This window comes from Dermacentor albipictus, chromosome 1 (genome assembly GCF_038994185.2).
Source record: "Dermacentor albipictus isolate Rhodes 1998 colony chromosome 1, USDA_Dalb.pri_finalv2, whole genome shotgun sequence".
Lineage (NCBI taxonomy): Eukaryota > Metazoa > Arthropoda > Arachnida > Ixodida > Ixodidae > Dermacentor > Dermacentor albipictus.
This window is the reverse complement of record NC_091821.1, coordinates 302,681,655-302,696,699: the sequence shown is the minus strand read 5'-3', so window position 1 is coordinate 302,696,699 and position 15,045 is coordinate 302,681,655. Positions and strand designations below refer to the sequence as shown.

Below are 15,045 nucleotides of genomic sequence, written 5' to 3'. Positions count from 1 at the left end.
ATTAGTTCAGGCACCATGTTTTCTACAATGTCTCATGTTTCTGTATGAATACAGTAGCCTTGAATCACAGTTTCAAAAAGCAAGCTTCCATTTATGCAAATTGCACATTGGTTTTCCATATCGATTGACTTTGTCCACAAACTAGCAGCCATGGTCTTGACCTTGCTCCTTTACTTCACAAGTGGTGTGTATGTGCTCACAAGAAAGGAAGAGAGTATAAAGACAGGCTGGCTGAATGGGGACATGGTCATGAACCCTGTCCATGCAACCATGAGTAGCTGCTATCTTCAGCTGTACACTTATCTATGCGAGAAATCTTTTTGCATGTTTTGCAATGTGTTAGACTGTTGACTCTGACTGTCCTTCTGCCAACACTCGTCCATGCCTTGACGAGTGGGTGGCACTGTGCTTGGATACCTGACATGACTGTGGCACATCTGCAGCCACACAACCTTGGTGTGTTTACTGCCGTATGGAATAACACAGCATAGGTGCACACAAATGTGCCATATTTTATGCACATATTCGGGCACTCCATGATAGTTGTCTGGTTGTGAGTGTTGTACAACACAACAAACCAAATGAGAACCCAAGAAAATTGTAGAAATGAAAGAGAGAGAAACGATCTGTACTTGTAACGGACTAAAGTGACTAACGGTGCGGCACAAGATTGTAGCAGTGCAAAGATCAGGAATGCAGCAGCCATATTTTTTCACGTGGGCCCTGGCGCATCTGGCCATGTGCATCATCCAAGCAAAGCTTGCCGTGACGAAGCCCAAGAGACCAAGTGCCCGAGGTAGCAATAAGTGTCCCCCTTCCCCCCCCCCTTGCCGGCAGTGCCCTGAACAGTGCCTGCTGCTCATTGAGAGGATCCAAGGGGTGCGTCAGCTGCCACACTGCCTTCACACAGTCAGTGCTCAGGCAGCGCAAGCCCAGAGAACAACAATCATTCTGTTTGCTTCATGTACTTGCTCGTGAATTCACTGGCATGCACTCATGTCGACACAGATATGTGGCTTCAAATGTGCAAACATCTAGCTAAAAAAATTACCTACAGTTGCTGTTGACAAGTAAATGAGCGAAATAGAATTCAATGCCAATGCCACTGTTTCTTAATATTTTCAGTGTAGTTGACAGTGCCAAGCATATTGTAAAGGTGCTGCTGCAAGATAGATAGATAGGTAGTGTGAATTTCTCATATAAATTGATTTCTCATTCACCTTATCACAGCATTAATGGATAGCTTCAAAAGCACACTTGTGTTGAGCCATCTATCATGGGCTACTATGTTGATAGTCTGGTGAGAAGGAGTTAAATACTTGCCTTGTGCGAGTTGTTCATGCCAGTGGGCACTGGATATATTGTTGAGCTGCTTGACTGCTTGCACCACTAAAAATGATTACTGTTTTGTTGCCCACTTTGATATTAGCTTTTATATCTTCATAACATACAGGTATTACTACATGTTGCATGCACTGCCATGTATTTGAGGTATGAGGCCATTTTAGTCTCTACTACGATTTCTTTTTTTTTGCATTTAAATATGCAGAAACATTCACTTACATTGTAAAAGCGTGTTGTTTCTGTCATATGCCATCACAAACTTGTCGCCAGTTTTCACACTTTTCGTGTGCTTAGTTGTCACTCAAGGCTTACTTTTCTCCACCTAAGAGTTTGGTTTTGATCTATTTCTTGTTAAGTTTCGCTGAATAGTTATCTGATAGCAACTTCTTGCATGTACATTTATTATAGATTAAAGCATTAAAGGAGTATTGATACGAAAATTGATATGTCGCACTAGGCTTAAAACACTGACATCAGTCAGACATAACGCCGCAAGCACCGCAGCTTTATTGCAGCCTGCGTCCGTGTGTTCCGCTGCTCCTCCATTACTGGCAAGGGCAACCGACTGAGGGCATCAGCATTGGAATGGTCACTGCCCTTCCGGTACTGCAATGTGTAGTTGTAGTTGCCAAGAAACAAGGCCCAACGCTGTATTCTTGTGGCCGCCATCGGTGGTATGGCTTTACCTAGATTGAATAAACCAGTAAGAGGCTTGTGGTCTGTTATTAAGACGAACTGATGTCCGTACAGGTAGTCTTTAAACCAGGCGACGCCGAATACCAGTGCCAAAGCTTCTTTTTCTAACTGCGAGTAATTGCGCTCGCTCTTGGTAAGTGTCCTGGACCGGAATCCGATGGGGTAGTCAACACCATTCACGCGGTGCGACAAAACGGCCCCAATGCCTACTGGTGATGCATCGCACTCCAGCCGCAGTGGCTTATCCGGGTCGAAGTGAGCCAGAAACTTGGAAGCCACAATTGCCTGCTTAACTTGCTGAAATGCTTTCTCCTGTTCCTGGCTCCATTGCCACTTGACTCCTTTGAATAAGAGAGCATGTAGCGGAGCTAGCATGGTGGCCAGATTGGGCAGGAACTTGCCATAGTAATTTACGAGACCGAGAAAAGCTTTCAGCTCACTCACCGAGGTGGGCTTTGGGACTTCAACAACGGCTTTGATATTGTCGTCCTTCGGTCGCAGACCCTTCGCGTCGATACGATGACCGAGAAATGTGACTTCGTCTTGCCGAAACTTGCACTTTCCCTTGTTCAGTCGGAGACCATACTCCCGCAGCCACTGCAGCACGGTTTTGAGCCTAGATGAATCATGTTTTTTCTCGGCGATGATAATGTCATCCAGGTACACCTGCACTCCAGGAATATCCCCCAGCAGTCCGTCCATTCGCCTTTGGAATATGGCTGGAGCAGAACTTACGCCAAACGGTAATCTGTTAAAACAAAAGAGACCCTTCTGGGTGTTGAGGACTGTTATCTTCTTTGCTTCCTCATCCAATGGCAACTGGTTGTAGGCTTGACGCAAATCCAAGGTCGTGAATACTTCGCCACCGTTTAACCTAGCAAAAATGTTGTCCACTTGAGGCAACGGGTATTGTTCTACCACAGTGGCCGCATTCACAGTCATACGGAAGTCTCCACACAGTCGGAGGGACCCATCGCCCTTCAAAACGGGTACCACAGGGGTTGCCCATTCAGCGGTTTTTACCGGCGTCAAAATGCCTTCCGCGACCAGCTGATCCAACGATTTAGACATCTTATCTCTGAGAGCGTAGGGTACAGTACGGGCCTTAAAGAACCGTGGACACGCGTTTTCTTTCAATTGAAATGTGACCGGTGGTCCTTTGCACAGGCCAAGTCCCGGAGCAAACACGTTGGCATATTCGTCAAGCAGCTGTTGCAGACCTGTGCTGGCAGCCTGTATTCCAGCCGGTTGCAGATTCGCTACCACATTCGACAACATTGCCACTCCAACTTCATTAATTGCCTTGATGGTGTCTCTGCCGCACAAAGATGGTCCGGAGCTGTCGACCACTATGACAGTACCAGGAATATCTTTCCCGTCGCACGTAGCGGTCATGCTAAGCTGGCCGACAACTGGAAGTTCTCCCAAGAGACAAGAGAGCTTGAGCTGTGAACTCTCCAACGGAGGCCAAAGCTGCTTGTACTTGCGGAACACCGTTACGGAAATGACGCTTACAGGTGACCCCGTGTCCACCAACATAGTGAGCGGAACGTTATTCCAACTGATGTCCTTGTAAATAGGCCTAACCTTGCGGATACTGGCTGCGTGATGGAGAACCGCTGTAATCGTGTGCAAGGCGTCGTTGTCGTCCGAGCTTGTGTCCTCTCCGGCTGCCATGGCGTACAAACCCTGGCGCCGTTGTCTTGCTGGATAAGATCCCTGCCGACAGTCACTATTTGTGCTAGACAGGCACATCCGACGTAGATGTCCTCATTTTCCACACCGGTGGCACACCGCACGAAGGTGTTTGCACTCGTCCTCAGCATGCGATTCTCCACACCTTCCACACACGTCGCGTTGTCCCGGCTTGGGACGTCGCTTCGAGGAATGGCTCTTTTGTCGGGCAAAATGTACATCTGAGTGCGCTGAGTTCATGCTCCTGGCATTTTCAACAGCTCTCTGTGCCGAGACAGCAAAGTCTTCAGCCTCTTCTAAGGTGAGCTTCCGTCGTGTCAGTAAATTCCGCCGAACGTCTTCATCCAACACGGACGCAGGCTGCAATAAAGCTGCGGTGCTTGCGGCGTTATGTCTGACTGATGTCAGTGTTTTAAGCCTAGTGCGACATATCAAAAATATTGTGTCCGACATTTTTTTTTTTTTTTAGGTAGCTGTCAATTCCATAATTGCAGTACGAAGTCTCGATTCCTTGGGAGCACCACAAATAATTAATTACAACAACTTGTGTGAGACACATTCAAAGTGCATATCGAGCGCAGCGTGGCTTCGGATGTGCAAAGGGAGACTCATCACTTTACCGAAAGCAGAGGTGGCAATCACATGGTATCGCAAATGACTACAGAACCCACCAGTCAGCCCAGTGTTGTGGTTGAAAACTATACAACGACCACATCCTTGAAAGCTGCCAAATTGGGCCTTCCAAGTGTTTGCTTTTTTAGGAAACGCAGGGGGATATCCTCTTCTCTGTTGTCCCGTGAAGAGCTGAATGGATTCAGATTTTGACAGCATGGTGTGCATGTGCCGTAATAGTTCTGTGGAAACCCGCAAGGTGGAAAGAAGTAAATAATAAAGATCCACCCAATCGTAGCAATTCCTACACAGGAAACACATGCGGGTTCCTCGAAATAGCCTTGCAGTTGAAGAGAAATTTGTCCTGGTTCGGGACTCGAACCCGGGACCACCGCCTTTCCGGGGCAGCTGCTCTAACATCCGAGCTAAGCAGGCAGCTAGCAGTTGGCAGGGCGAAGTCGAATTTATCAACAGCTTGAAGCAAAAGCAGGAGTTTGACATAATAGTTCTGTGGAAACCCGCAAGGTGGAGGGAAGTAAATGCGAGGCTTTCCTTTCTAGGAACCCACATGGGTTCCTAGAAATTTTCATTTTCCCTTTCAATTTCAAATTTTCATTAATAAAGGGAAATTTCCATTTTCCCTTTATTATGGTGTGTATATGCGTCAGTGGTATCTGGCACCCACGACAAGTTTTGATGATGTGATCAGCCTGCTTTTTCCCGTCCGAAGCCGCACTGCACTTGGCGCGTGTTTTGAACAGGTCTCATTAAAAGATAATGTAATGAATTATTTGTTGCACTATCAAGGAATTGAGGCTGCATAGCATAATTACTGGGTTGGTGGCTATTGAATAAAGCAATAAAAATGAGACAAAAATGTTTCTGGCGGCACTCCTTGAACTGGGCTAACACATACCACTTCTTGGAGAACCATGTTTTGGCCCTTCTACATAAAGAAATGAGAGCTCGTCATTCGTGTTTTGGCTTGTCAGCTTCAATGCCCTTCTCTATGCATGTGGCGAGTTGCAGTGTCTTGCGATACTGTGCAAGAGCCTCTCTCTCTTTTTTTTCTTGTTTAACTTTTCTGACATTATATTTGGCACTCATGATACAGTACCTGCCCTAGATTTTTCTGCCTTTACAAGTGGAAGTCTTTCTCATAGCCACCATTCATTCATAATCACTGACTTTTCTTACACTGTGTATGACTATAACTCTCTCAGCCATTACTATACCATGACAAAGCACTTTGCTGTTTTAAAATATTTGTACGTTTAAGTTAATGATCTGTAAACCAGATGGGTGGTAATAACCCTATATCCAGAGCTGAGGAAATTTCCTAAAGTGGCCTCACACCTTAAAGGGCATGGGAATTGTTAACCATGCGAATTGCGAGCTGCATTTAATGCCCTAAAAGATAGTAGGAGAAAAAATTTTGACACGGTTGTGGTGCTTTAGTGCTTGAAGGGTGGTTTGCCTTCGAAAGAAGCATGTATTTGGTGGTTTCACATGGGTTGCTTAGAGATGGTCATCATGAGCAGTATTTTACCAAGAGCCAACTTTCAAGTGGCAAGTTTTTGCAAACACCTTGTGACATGCATAGCGCCTTGGAGGAAGAAAGTTACTGCTACAGGCTGTTGAGCTGCGTGAGCCTTATGGTGCACACTGCCAAGTTTCAAATTTTGCGATGCTTCTGCCATCAACAGGCAACCTCCCTTGCTTTCTGAGACAGTACAAATGGTTGCCACAGCAGTGTTTCTACAGTTCAAGCAACCCGGCTGTGCCAAATGTCAACAGAGCAGTGGTATTTGCTTGAGTGCCAGGTTGCCTTTGAGGACAACAAAGTAGATATCTTGTTCTCTTGTTAAGCCTGCCCTGATGTCATTGATTGCGCTGAGCAAAAGCCAACTTGGAGTCCCAGTCCAGTGCGTGGCTGTGATGCTGGATTGGGCTTCCAGGCTGTGTGCAACAAGTGTGCCCTCCCCACACCTCCGCCAGACCTCTCCAACACTCAGACTGAGGCAGCACCACTCCTACAGGAGCATTCCAGCAAGCAGATATAGTCCTGCCACTTGATTCGAACAGAGAGAGTCGCCAGACCGGTGGCGTGTGCAGGGTACACTCTGGGCAAGTTGACGCCCTCTCTGCAGTTGAGCAGCCCAGGGCTGCGCAGTTGGAGGGGATGAGGCGGCGACCGGCGTGACCCGGCGCGTGTGTCCACTTGCAGATGCCTCCCGGGGACGCTCACCGGAGGAACTACTACAAGTGAGGCCGCGGCCGGGACCGCGGGGCGCCGCCGCCGACCCTGACTGCACTGCCGCCCCCCTTCCCATCCACTCTACAGCACTAGTCGTCGTCATCATAGCGCGCCGCTAGGCTCATTAATCACAAGTCAGCAGTGTTCAGTCTCTAGATATGCGCTCTCTCCTTTGTACTCATGGATGCATTAAAACGACAGCCCTTTCTCTCTGGTTTCTTTCTGTGCCTTGTGTGCACACCTTGTTGCATTGTCCGCACATATTCACAACAGTACAACTGCTTTTGCATTAACACCTGCCTTTTGCTGCTCCAGGCAGGTGAATCTTGTTGAAAAATTTTTGTGGAACATCCATAGTAAGTTTAACCATAATAAAATGAATTCAGACATAACAAATTATAGTTAATAATAAAGTAAATCTAAACATTCTTGTGCTGATATCAGCATGTAACGAATCTATGCTTATAATGAACATTGGATGTAATGAAGGTATTTCCATGCCAGCTGCGCCTTTATTATGTCGAGGTTCGACTGTTTGTATACAACATGCAAGTGAACCAAACAGGATTTACTGTGCTGTTCTGATAGGGACTGGCAATGTACAAAATAGAGCATTTGGCTGGAGGCTCAGAAAAGCTTTTCTTGGTATAGTCGTCCTACTCCCATGTCCCCAGTCAATTAATTGGTGTGAGGAGCTTCAATTAAATTTTTCTTATACTATAAAATCCTTCTATACAAAAGAGATCAGACACTATGAAGGTGTACTGACATAAAAAAAGTTATTGTTCTTACTTCTTTATTTGATAGCTGCCGACCCAGTAATTACACTGTGTAGCCACAATCTTTTAAGAGCACAACAAATGATTAGTTATGTTACCTTTTAATGCCACTGGTTCAAAATGTGTGCCAAGTGTTTCAGCAGTGCTCGAGAACAGTTACCGAAGTTTAAGCCCACCATAGCAATTAATGCACTAAAATGCATGTATAATGACTTTATAACTTATGCTTATTATGGCATATGGTATGCACACATTTATTTACATATATACTGCGACACTTTGCATAGCATATTGTCCTGCCAATAACTTGGAGAGTTCAAGGAGGTGGGTAGCAGCGTAGAAGTGTGGAGTTTCATTTCTGGCATATGAATGCAACTCAGGGAGTCACCATTACATTCGCAATGCCATTTCATGCACAACATCGGGAGCTCAACAAGACGCCACTTCTGTTGGCGTGCCACATCTCCATGGGGCAGAATACAAGTTTGTTCCAAGATTTCCCAAATAGTGCAAGAGTTATATGTTCAACATTTTTGTGCATTCCTGCACCATGGCAGCTCTGAAAGCTTCTGCAGGTGTTATAAATTTCTTGGATAACAGTGATATTGATTATGCGTGAATGATTCCTCGTGTAAGTTAGCTCAAGCAGCCCATTAAAGGCTAACTGCAGTAAACAAGACATGTGCACCACCTGGTGGTTAGCGCATATGACACTTGTTGCCTCTGAGATATTCAGCTTGCTTTGGGCTATGCATAATCTCGGAGGTCATGCTGAGGATCCACGCCGGTTCCTAACATTCTGGGTCGCTTGTCATTTCTGACAAGTGGTAACGTGGCACAGTTATAATATAGTGCAGTGAAGAGGCAAAGTATGCCATTTGCCCCCATCCCCAACACACACACATTTACGGAAGTGGGTGCATTTGGCTGCACGCCAGAAAATCCAACATAAAAACAGCTGAGGCCAAATTTTCTTTGTGAATGCTTTAGCCACATATGCAGTGCTTTTCTTTATTACCTATCCCTTGTTTGGGCAGCAAGGACCATCTTTCATGCCTCGCTGTGAAGAGCTATAGCAGAAGAACAATGGGGTGCACCATACACACTGGCATTGCGGAGAAGGCTTTGCGCTGGGCAGTTCCTGCCATAACATGTTTCCCATTGCGCTTCTTGCGTCAGGCCTAGTTTTTTGGGACTCCCTAACCACATTTGAAAACACAAAATTAGTTTGCTATATTTAACCTTAGGGTGAGCGACTATAAAGTACAAGCAGCCATGTCCAACGATGACGTGCCTTACGGCATGAGACTGTTGGATTATGAAATAGCGGAACTTTTGAATCTATATGTCCAGAGGCTGTCGAATTTCATTGTTGTAATCGCCACTTATCCTCAATATGTTGGTGAAAACGACGTTCAGGAAGGTTGACATTTGGGCTAGTTTGTGACCAATCATTTTAACAGTGGTTGTCCTGTGTAGTCTTCCTGCTTTTTTTGTGTCTTGTCTTTGTTATGTGCATCAGGCATTAAGAATAAACAACACTGTTGAATGTGCACAGTCAATACCATTACAATAACACTGTCTTGAATTTCTTTATCAGCAGGTCGATTAGCAAAACGAGAACAAGGTAAAAGTGGGAGCCAATGCTTCGACAAGTGGACTTGTCTTTTTCAAGGCCTTGGCAAAGATTTGTCAAGGACTTGTCTTTGGGTGGATTGGATTTGGAACACTTTGGAAGGCCTTGGATTGACAAGGAATGGCCTTCTTCAAGTGGACTTGCCTTGAATATGATAAGTCCACTTGTCGAAATGTTGGCTCCAGATATTACCTTGCTCTTGTTTTGGTAATCGTCTTGAATTTCGTCTAATCATCTTGCCTTCCCTGCGTTTTCCTTATATCAGCAGGTGTGGCTTCTGACGTTGTCTGTCCATTTTATTTTTTTGCTGTTTCAACATCAGAGTTACACTAGCACACATTCCCTGGTAGAAGCAACAAGCAGAGATTTAACATTTTGAGGCAATTGGGGCCACTTTTTGGGTGATATATATATATAGAGAGAGAGAGAGAGAGTGAAAGTTTGAATGTGTAGGTAACCTATGTGAGCTGAATGACTAAATACCTGCTTTCTCCCAACATTTATACATAATACAATGCATTTAGTTGCTTATCCTGGTTTCTTCGGTAAACTATGTGAGGAACGGCATTTATATTTCATTGAAGTAGGGAATCAGGTTCTGAGTGATGGGAAATAAATGTTTTATCTGTGTTTAACAAATGTTTTATTGAAGCTTTTGTAGAAAATTACTTATTCAAGGGTTCCAAGGTTTTATTTACAATAGGTTACATTTTGCAAGTGGTCCAAACCGTTATTAGTCGGGGTGTTTTCTGTGCTGTAGTTTAGTTCCATTTGTGGATGTTGCTCGGGCAGTACGTGTGCTTGAGTAATAGAGGAGAAGCATGCCATTTCAGATTTTGTTTCGGTCTCGGCCTGTGCCTGCCGAACAAACTTGACACGCATCTGGCTGTGTAGCAGCTGAAACCGTAATGTTACGCAGATATTTTTTTGTGAAGGGCTAGCATTACGTTGACGTTACGTGCCAGCTTTGCAGATGGTATCTAAGCCGTCACGTAGCACAAAACAAGCGTGGCACGGCTTCGCTTGGATGCACAGAGCTGACAAGGGGCCGAAGCAGTAGTGGTGGAGTAAATGCTAAAATTCCTGTAGTCCCTGATGCATTGTGCCACGCTTCCGGGGCTCCTTCCTAACTGTTCGTGTTTACGAACTGTGCAGTCTGCTGATAGGTAGCGCATTGCATATTTTTTTTTTCTGAATTGCGCCCAACTGACTGATAACTCTTTTTATGTACTTGTCAACTTGTCAGTTTGCACTAGGGTACCCATATGTAATCATTGGTCTATGCATTACAACACACGTGCAGTTTTGCACAAGGTCAGCAGAAAAATAGCAGGAGCGTACGAGGGAGAAGCTGGATTCGTTAATAGTTTTCCGCCTACAAAATGTAGACTGCAGACTTGTGACCACTTTGCACGCTGCCATTTGATTCTGCCTGCATCTGTAAAAATATTGATTAACTTGCGTGGAGCATAAATTCATAGCGAACTAGCGACAGCATGCAGTTTGCAGTTGTCCGCAATCACGTTCTTCACACGGCACACACTGCGAATCCAGCATTTCTGCTGGTCTCCGACGCACAATCGCACTGGAAAACTGAAAAAACTTCGTTCTAGGTGGGCAGCTCTTGTAGCTATTAGCACAGTTTATGACGCAGCAATTCATATGCGACATTGCAAAGCTCTGCTAACAACCTGACATGGCTCGACTTACTTTGTAAATGCGGTTGTTTGTGTGAAACCAGGGATACAACCATGACTCAATGGCAACCAAAAGTCAGTGGGATGCCTCGCATTGGGTGCTCACAGGAAGACTACAAATGAAGCTGTTTAGAGTGATATGGGCTGGACAAGTTTTGAAGTGAGGGAATCTCACAGTAAAATTGATTATGAAAAACGACTGAGGAATATGGAATAAAGTAAATGGGCTGGGAGAGTGTTCAGGTACTTGTACAGGAAAAACACTGATTCACAGTGGAGGAAAAGAACTAGGAAACTTAAAAGCCTGTATGCAACCAGTATGGTGAGCGACATGGCAACAAAGAACGTCAAATGGAAAGTTAGAGAGGCTGAGATAATCTCATGGGTGGCGGCAATGGAAAAGAAACCTGCCATGAGTAACTATATACTTAAGAGGAAAAAATGAAATCAGGAAAGAAACTATTTGTGATAACTCAAAGCGAAGCTCATTATTTTTCGAAGCGAGATCAGAATGCCTTAGAACACGCACCTCTAAAGCGAAATATAAGAAGGAAGAAGAAGCCTATGCTTGATGCGGTAAAGCTAGGGAAACTATTGAGCATGTTTTATTAGAATGTGAAGATATCTGCCCAGCGGTCGATTTAGTCATCTCTGGCCTCCTTGGAACCCTTTGGTTCAGCGAGGGCAGGGGGAAAGTAAACATGTCCGCAGTAGAGATTAGTAAGAGGCAATTGGAAGATTAGTGGAAAAAAACTATGGAAACGAAAAAAAGTAATGAAGACGTATAAAAACGAAGTTCACAATAGGAAGTCAGAAAATCTGGTTATGGGAATTCATCATGGGTTTTTTTATTCCTTTCCTTTTTTTTTTAAATCTAGGTAGGACATAGAGTTTCGGTGGGACATTAGGCAGTATAATAGCAAGAGCTTGGTGGTGCAACCCACTGCCCCGTTCCAAAGGAGGTGCTCATAACATCCATCCATCCATCAATCACGGTTGGCCGGAATATAGTGAGAAACTCTATGGCGGGCGGTGCCGACGGCGGGTGACTCAGTGCATGGTGTTTACATGGTCAGTATCGCGGTGAAACCACAGTCGGCACAATCCTTTGGGTATGCTTTTCAAAGGTTGGTTGCCTGGCTCTCGAATAGCTGTCGCCTTTAATGCATGTAAACATACGCCGAGCTATTGTTGAGGTTAATGGCTGTCGAGATCACCGAACATGCAGGATTTCGGAAGCCACACGAGGTAGTGCCCGGTGGTTCCGCCAGCCACATGTGGCGCTCGCGACCGAACCTAGTGGAGAGGGGAGAAGGGAAAGGGTTTGGCAGCTGGTTTTCTGCTCATGTGGCAGGCATACAATAAAGGAGGCAATGCATGGTTATTAAGAGTAGCATTATGGTAGCATGTTGCATTCATACATAAATGACACATACTGCTCATCAGCTTGCAGACGTTGGTGTACACAAATTCTTTTTTTTTTCTTTTGCCCCCAAACCAACGGAACTCTGCCGCCAGTGTTGGATCCCGGCACTTCCCAGTAATGAACGGCATGTGCATTATCAGCATGGCATATAGCATCCCCGACGAGAATGTAGCAGGCGCGGCGTTTTCAAGAAAGTAAACGCAAGGAGGCAGATGACGATTACTGCACTCTAAAAACAGTTGCACCCTTTGGGGTGTATGTTTGCCACACAACTATAATCGTCATCTGTCTTGTCCGCATTTCCTTTTTTTAACGCGGCGAGCCCGGTACTTTCCAGTAATGAACGGCATGCGCGCTATCTGCATGACATAGCATTCCCGACAGGAAAGTAACGGCCGCAGCGTTTTCAAGAAAGGAAATGTGGGCAAGACAGATGACGATTATTGTGTGGCAAATATACACTCCACCCTTTGGTTTGCACCTTTTGGGGTGTATATCTGCCACACAACGATAATCGTCATCTGCCTTGATGCGTTTCCTTGCTTGAAAACGCCGCCCCCGCTACTTTCCTGTCGGGCATGCCATGTGATGCTGATAACGCGCATGCAGTTTGTTACTGGAAAGTACCGGGCTCGCAGCGTTAAAGAAAGGAAACGCATCAAGGCAGATGACGATTATCGTTGTGTGGCAGATATATACCCCAAAGGGCGCAAACTGTTTTTTACACTCTTAAAACTGTTGCACCCTTCGGGGTGTAAATTTGTCCCACAACAATAATCGTCATCTGCCTTGCTTGCGTTTCCTTTCCTGAAAACTCTGCGCTCGCTACTTTCCTGTCGAGAATGCTGCGTCACACTGATAACGCGCATGCCATTCGTGACTGGGAAGTATCGGGCTCGCCGCGTTAGAGAATGGAAACGCGGGCAAGACGGATGACGATTATTGTTGTGGGACAAGATAAGCCCCAAAGGGTGTAAATTTTTCTAAGAGTGATAGAGTAGAGTGTTGTATGGCAGATACACGCCCCAAAGGGTGTACATTCGTCTACACTCTTAAAACGGTTGAACCCTTTGGGGTGTGTATTTGTCGCACAACAATAATCGTCATCTGCCTCAATTGCTGGCATTTCCTTTCTTGAAAACTCGGCTCTGGCTACTTTAATGTCGAGAATGCTGCGTCACACTGATAACGCGCATGCCGTTCGCGACTGGGAAGTACCGGGCTCGCAGCGTTAAAGAAAGGAAACGCGGGCAAGACAGATGATTATTGTTCTGGGACAAGATACGCCCCAAAGGGTGTAAATTTTTCTGAGAGTGTAGCTTCTAGAATAATTTACACCCTTTGGGGCGTATCTTGTCCCACAACGATAATCGTCATCTCTCTTGCCCGCGTTTCCTTTCTTTAACGCTCCGAGCCCGGTAATTCCCAGTCCCGAACGGCATGCGCGTTATCAGTGTGACGCCGCATTATCAACGGAATCGAAAGTAGCGAGCGCCGAGTTTTCAGGAAAGGAAACGCAAGCAAGGCAGACGACGATTATCGTTGCGGGACAAATATACACCCAAAAGGGTGCAACCGTTTCAAGTGTGAAGAGTGTACTTTCCTGTCGAGAATGCTCTGTCATGCTGATAACGCGTTTGAAGTATCGGGCTCGCCGCGTTAAAGAAAGGAAATGCGGACAAGACAGATTGCGATTACTGTGCGGCAAAATTGTGTAATTTCGCTTAAGTGTGTAGGATCTTGAAAAAAAAGATCAACGCCCCTTTCTAAAAGAAATATGGTTGAACGCAACGCTACCCAGACGAACTGTACAGGATCCTGAATATTTTGCTGCGTGCGTCCTAAAGATTTTGCGCTCACCGCTGCATTGTTCTTGCTCAAATTTTGCAGAATGATCGCATTTTGGCGTTGACTTCGTTTAGTATAACACTTGGAGCAGTTAATTATCTGGTTTTTAAGAAATAAGTGCAAATTTTCCTGCGCGAACTGCTGCCGCTATGGCGCAAGCAATAAACTTGTGTCGCCTCTTGCCGTTAGCTGCAGAAAGGGTTCTAGGGGGCAGCAGTAAGCGGGAAACGTAAGTAAGGGAAACGACAAAAGACGGAGACGTACAAAAACACAGTTCGCAATAGGGGATCAGAAAATTTGGACGTGTTAGTTCATAGTGCTTTTTTTTCTTTTCTTTTTTCATTGGTTAACCTAGGTAGGATATCAGGCAGCATAGTAGCAAGAGCTTGGTAGCGCAACCCACCGCCCCGTTCTAAAGGGGACGCTCATAACATCCATCCATCCATCCATGAGCTGCACTCTAGGCAAAGTTACACCCTTTGGCTTGCCCCTTCTGCCACACAACAATAATCGTTATCTGCCTTGATGCGTTTCCTTTCTTTAACGCTGCGAGCCCGGAACTTTCCAGTAACGAACGCACGCGCGTTATCAGAAGGGGCACTCCAAAGGGTGTAAATTGTTCTATGCTGATAACGCGCGTGCCGTTCGTTACTGGAAAGTTCCGGGCTCGCAGCGTTAAAGAAAGGAAACGCATCAAGGCAGATAACGATTATTGTTGTGTGGCAGAAGGGGCAAGCCAAAGGGTGTAACTTTGCCCAAGAGTGTATAAGAACAGTTTACACCCTTTGGCTTGCCCCTTCTGCCACACAAAAATAATCGTCATCTGCCTGATGCGTTTCCTTTCTTTATCGCTGCGAGCCCGGAACTTTCCAGTAACGAATGGCACGCGCGTTATCAGCATAGAACAGTTTACACCCTTTGGAGTGCCTCTTCTCTGACAATATATATATATATATATATATATATATATATATATATATATATATATATATATATATATATATATATATATATTCTAAGAACAGTTTACACCCTTTGGCTTGCCCCTTCTGCCA

General features: G+C 45.3%; 1 protein-coding gene across 6 annotated transcripts in view; it reads left to right on the top strand.

Annotated features, from left to right (window-relative positions):
* The window catches only part of mmd (disintegrin and metalloproteinase domain-containing protein mind-meld), a 336,846-nt gene extending 330,034 nt beyond the window's left edge, over positions 1-6,812 (top strand). For all 6 annotated transcript variants that reach the window (XM_065455165.2, XM_065455163.2, XM_065455162.2 and 3 more), the window contains one exon: positions 6,575-6,812. In XM_065455165.2, coding sequence (XP_065311237.1) covers positions 6,575-6,616 — 42 coding nt within the window. In that variant the 3' untranslated portion in view covers positions 6,617-6,812. The remainder of the gene's footprint in view (positions 1-6,574) is intronic.
* The last annotated feature ends 8,233 nt before the right edge of the window (positions 6,813-15,045 follow it).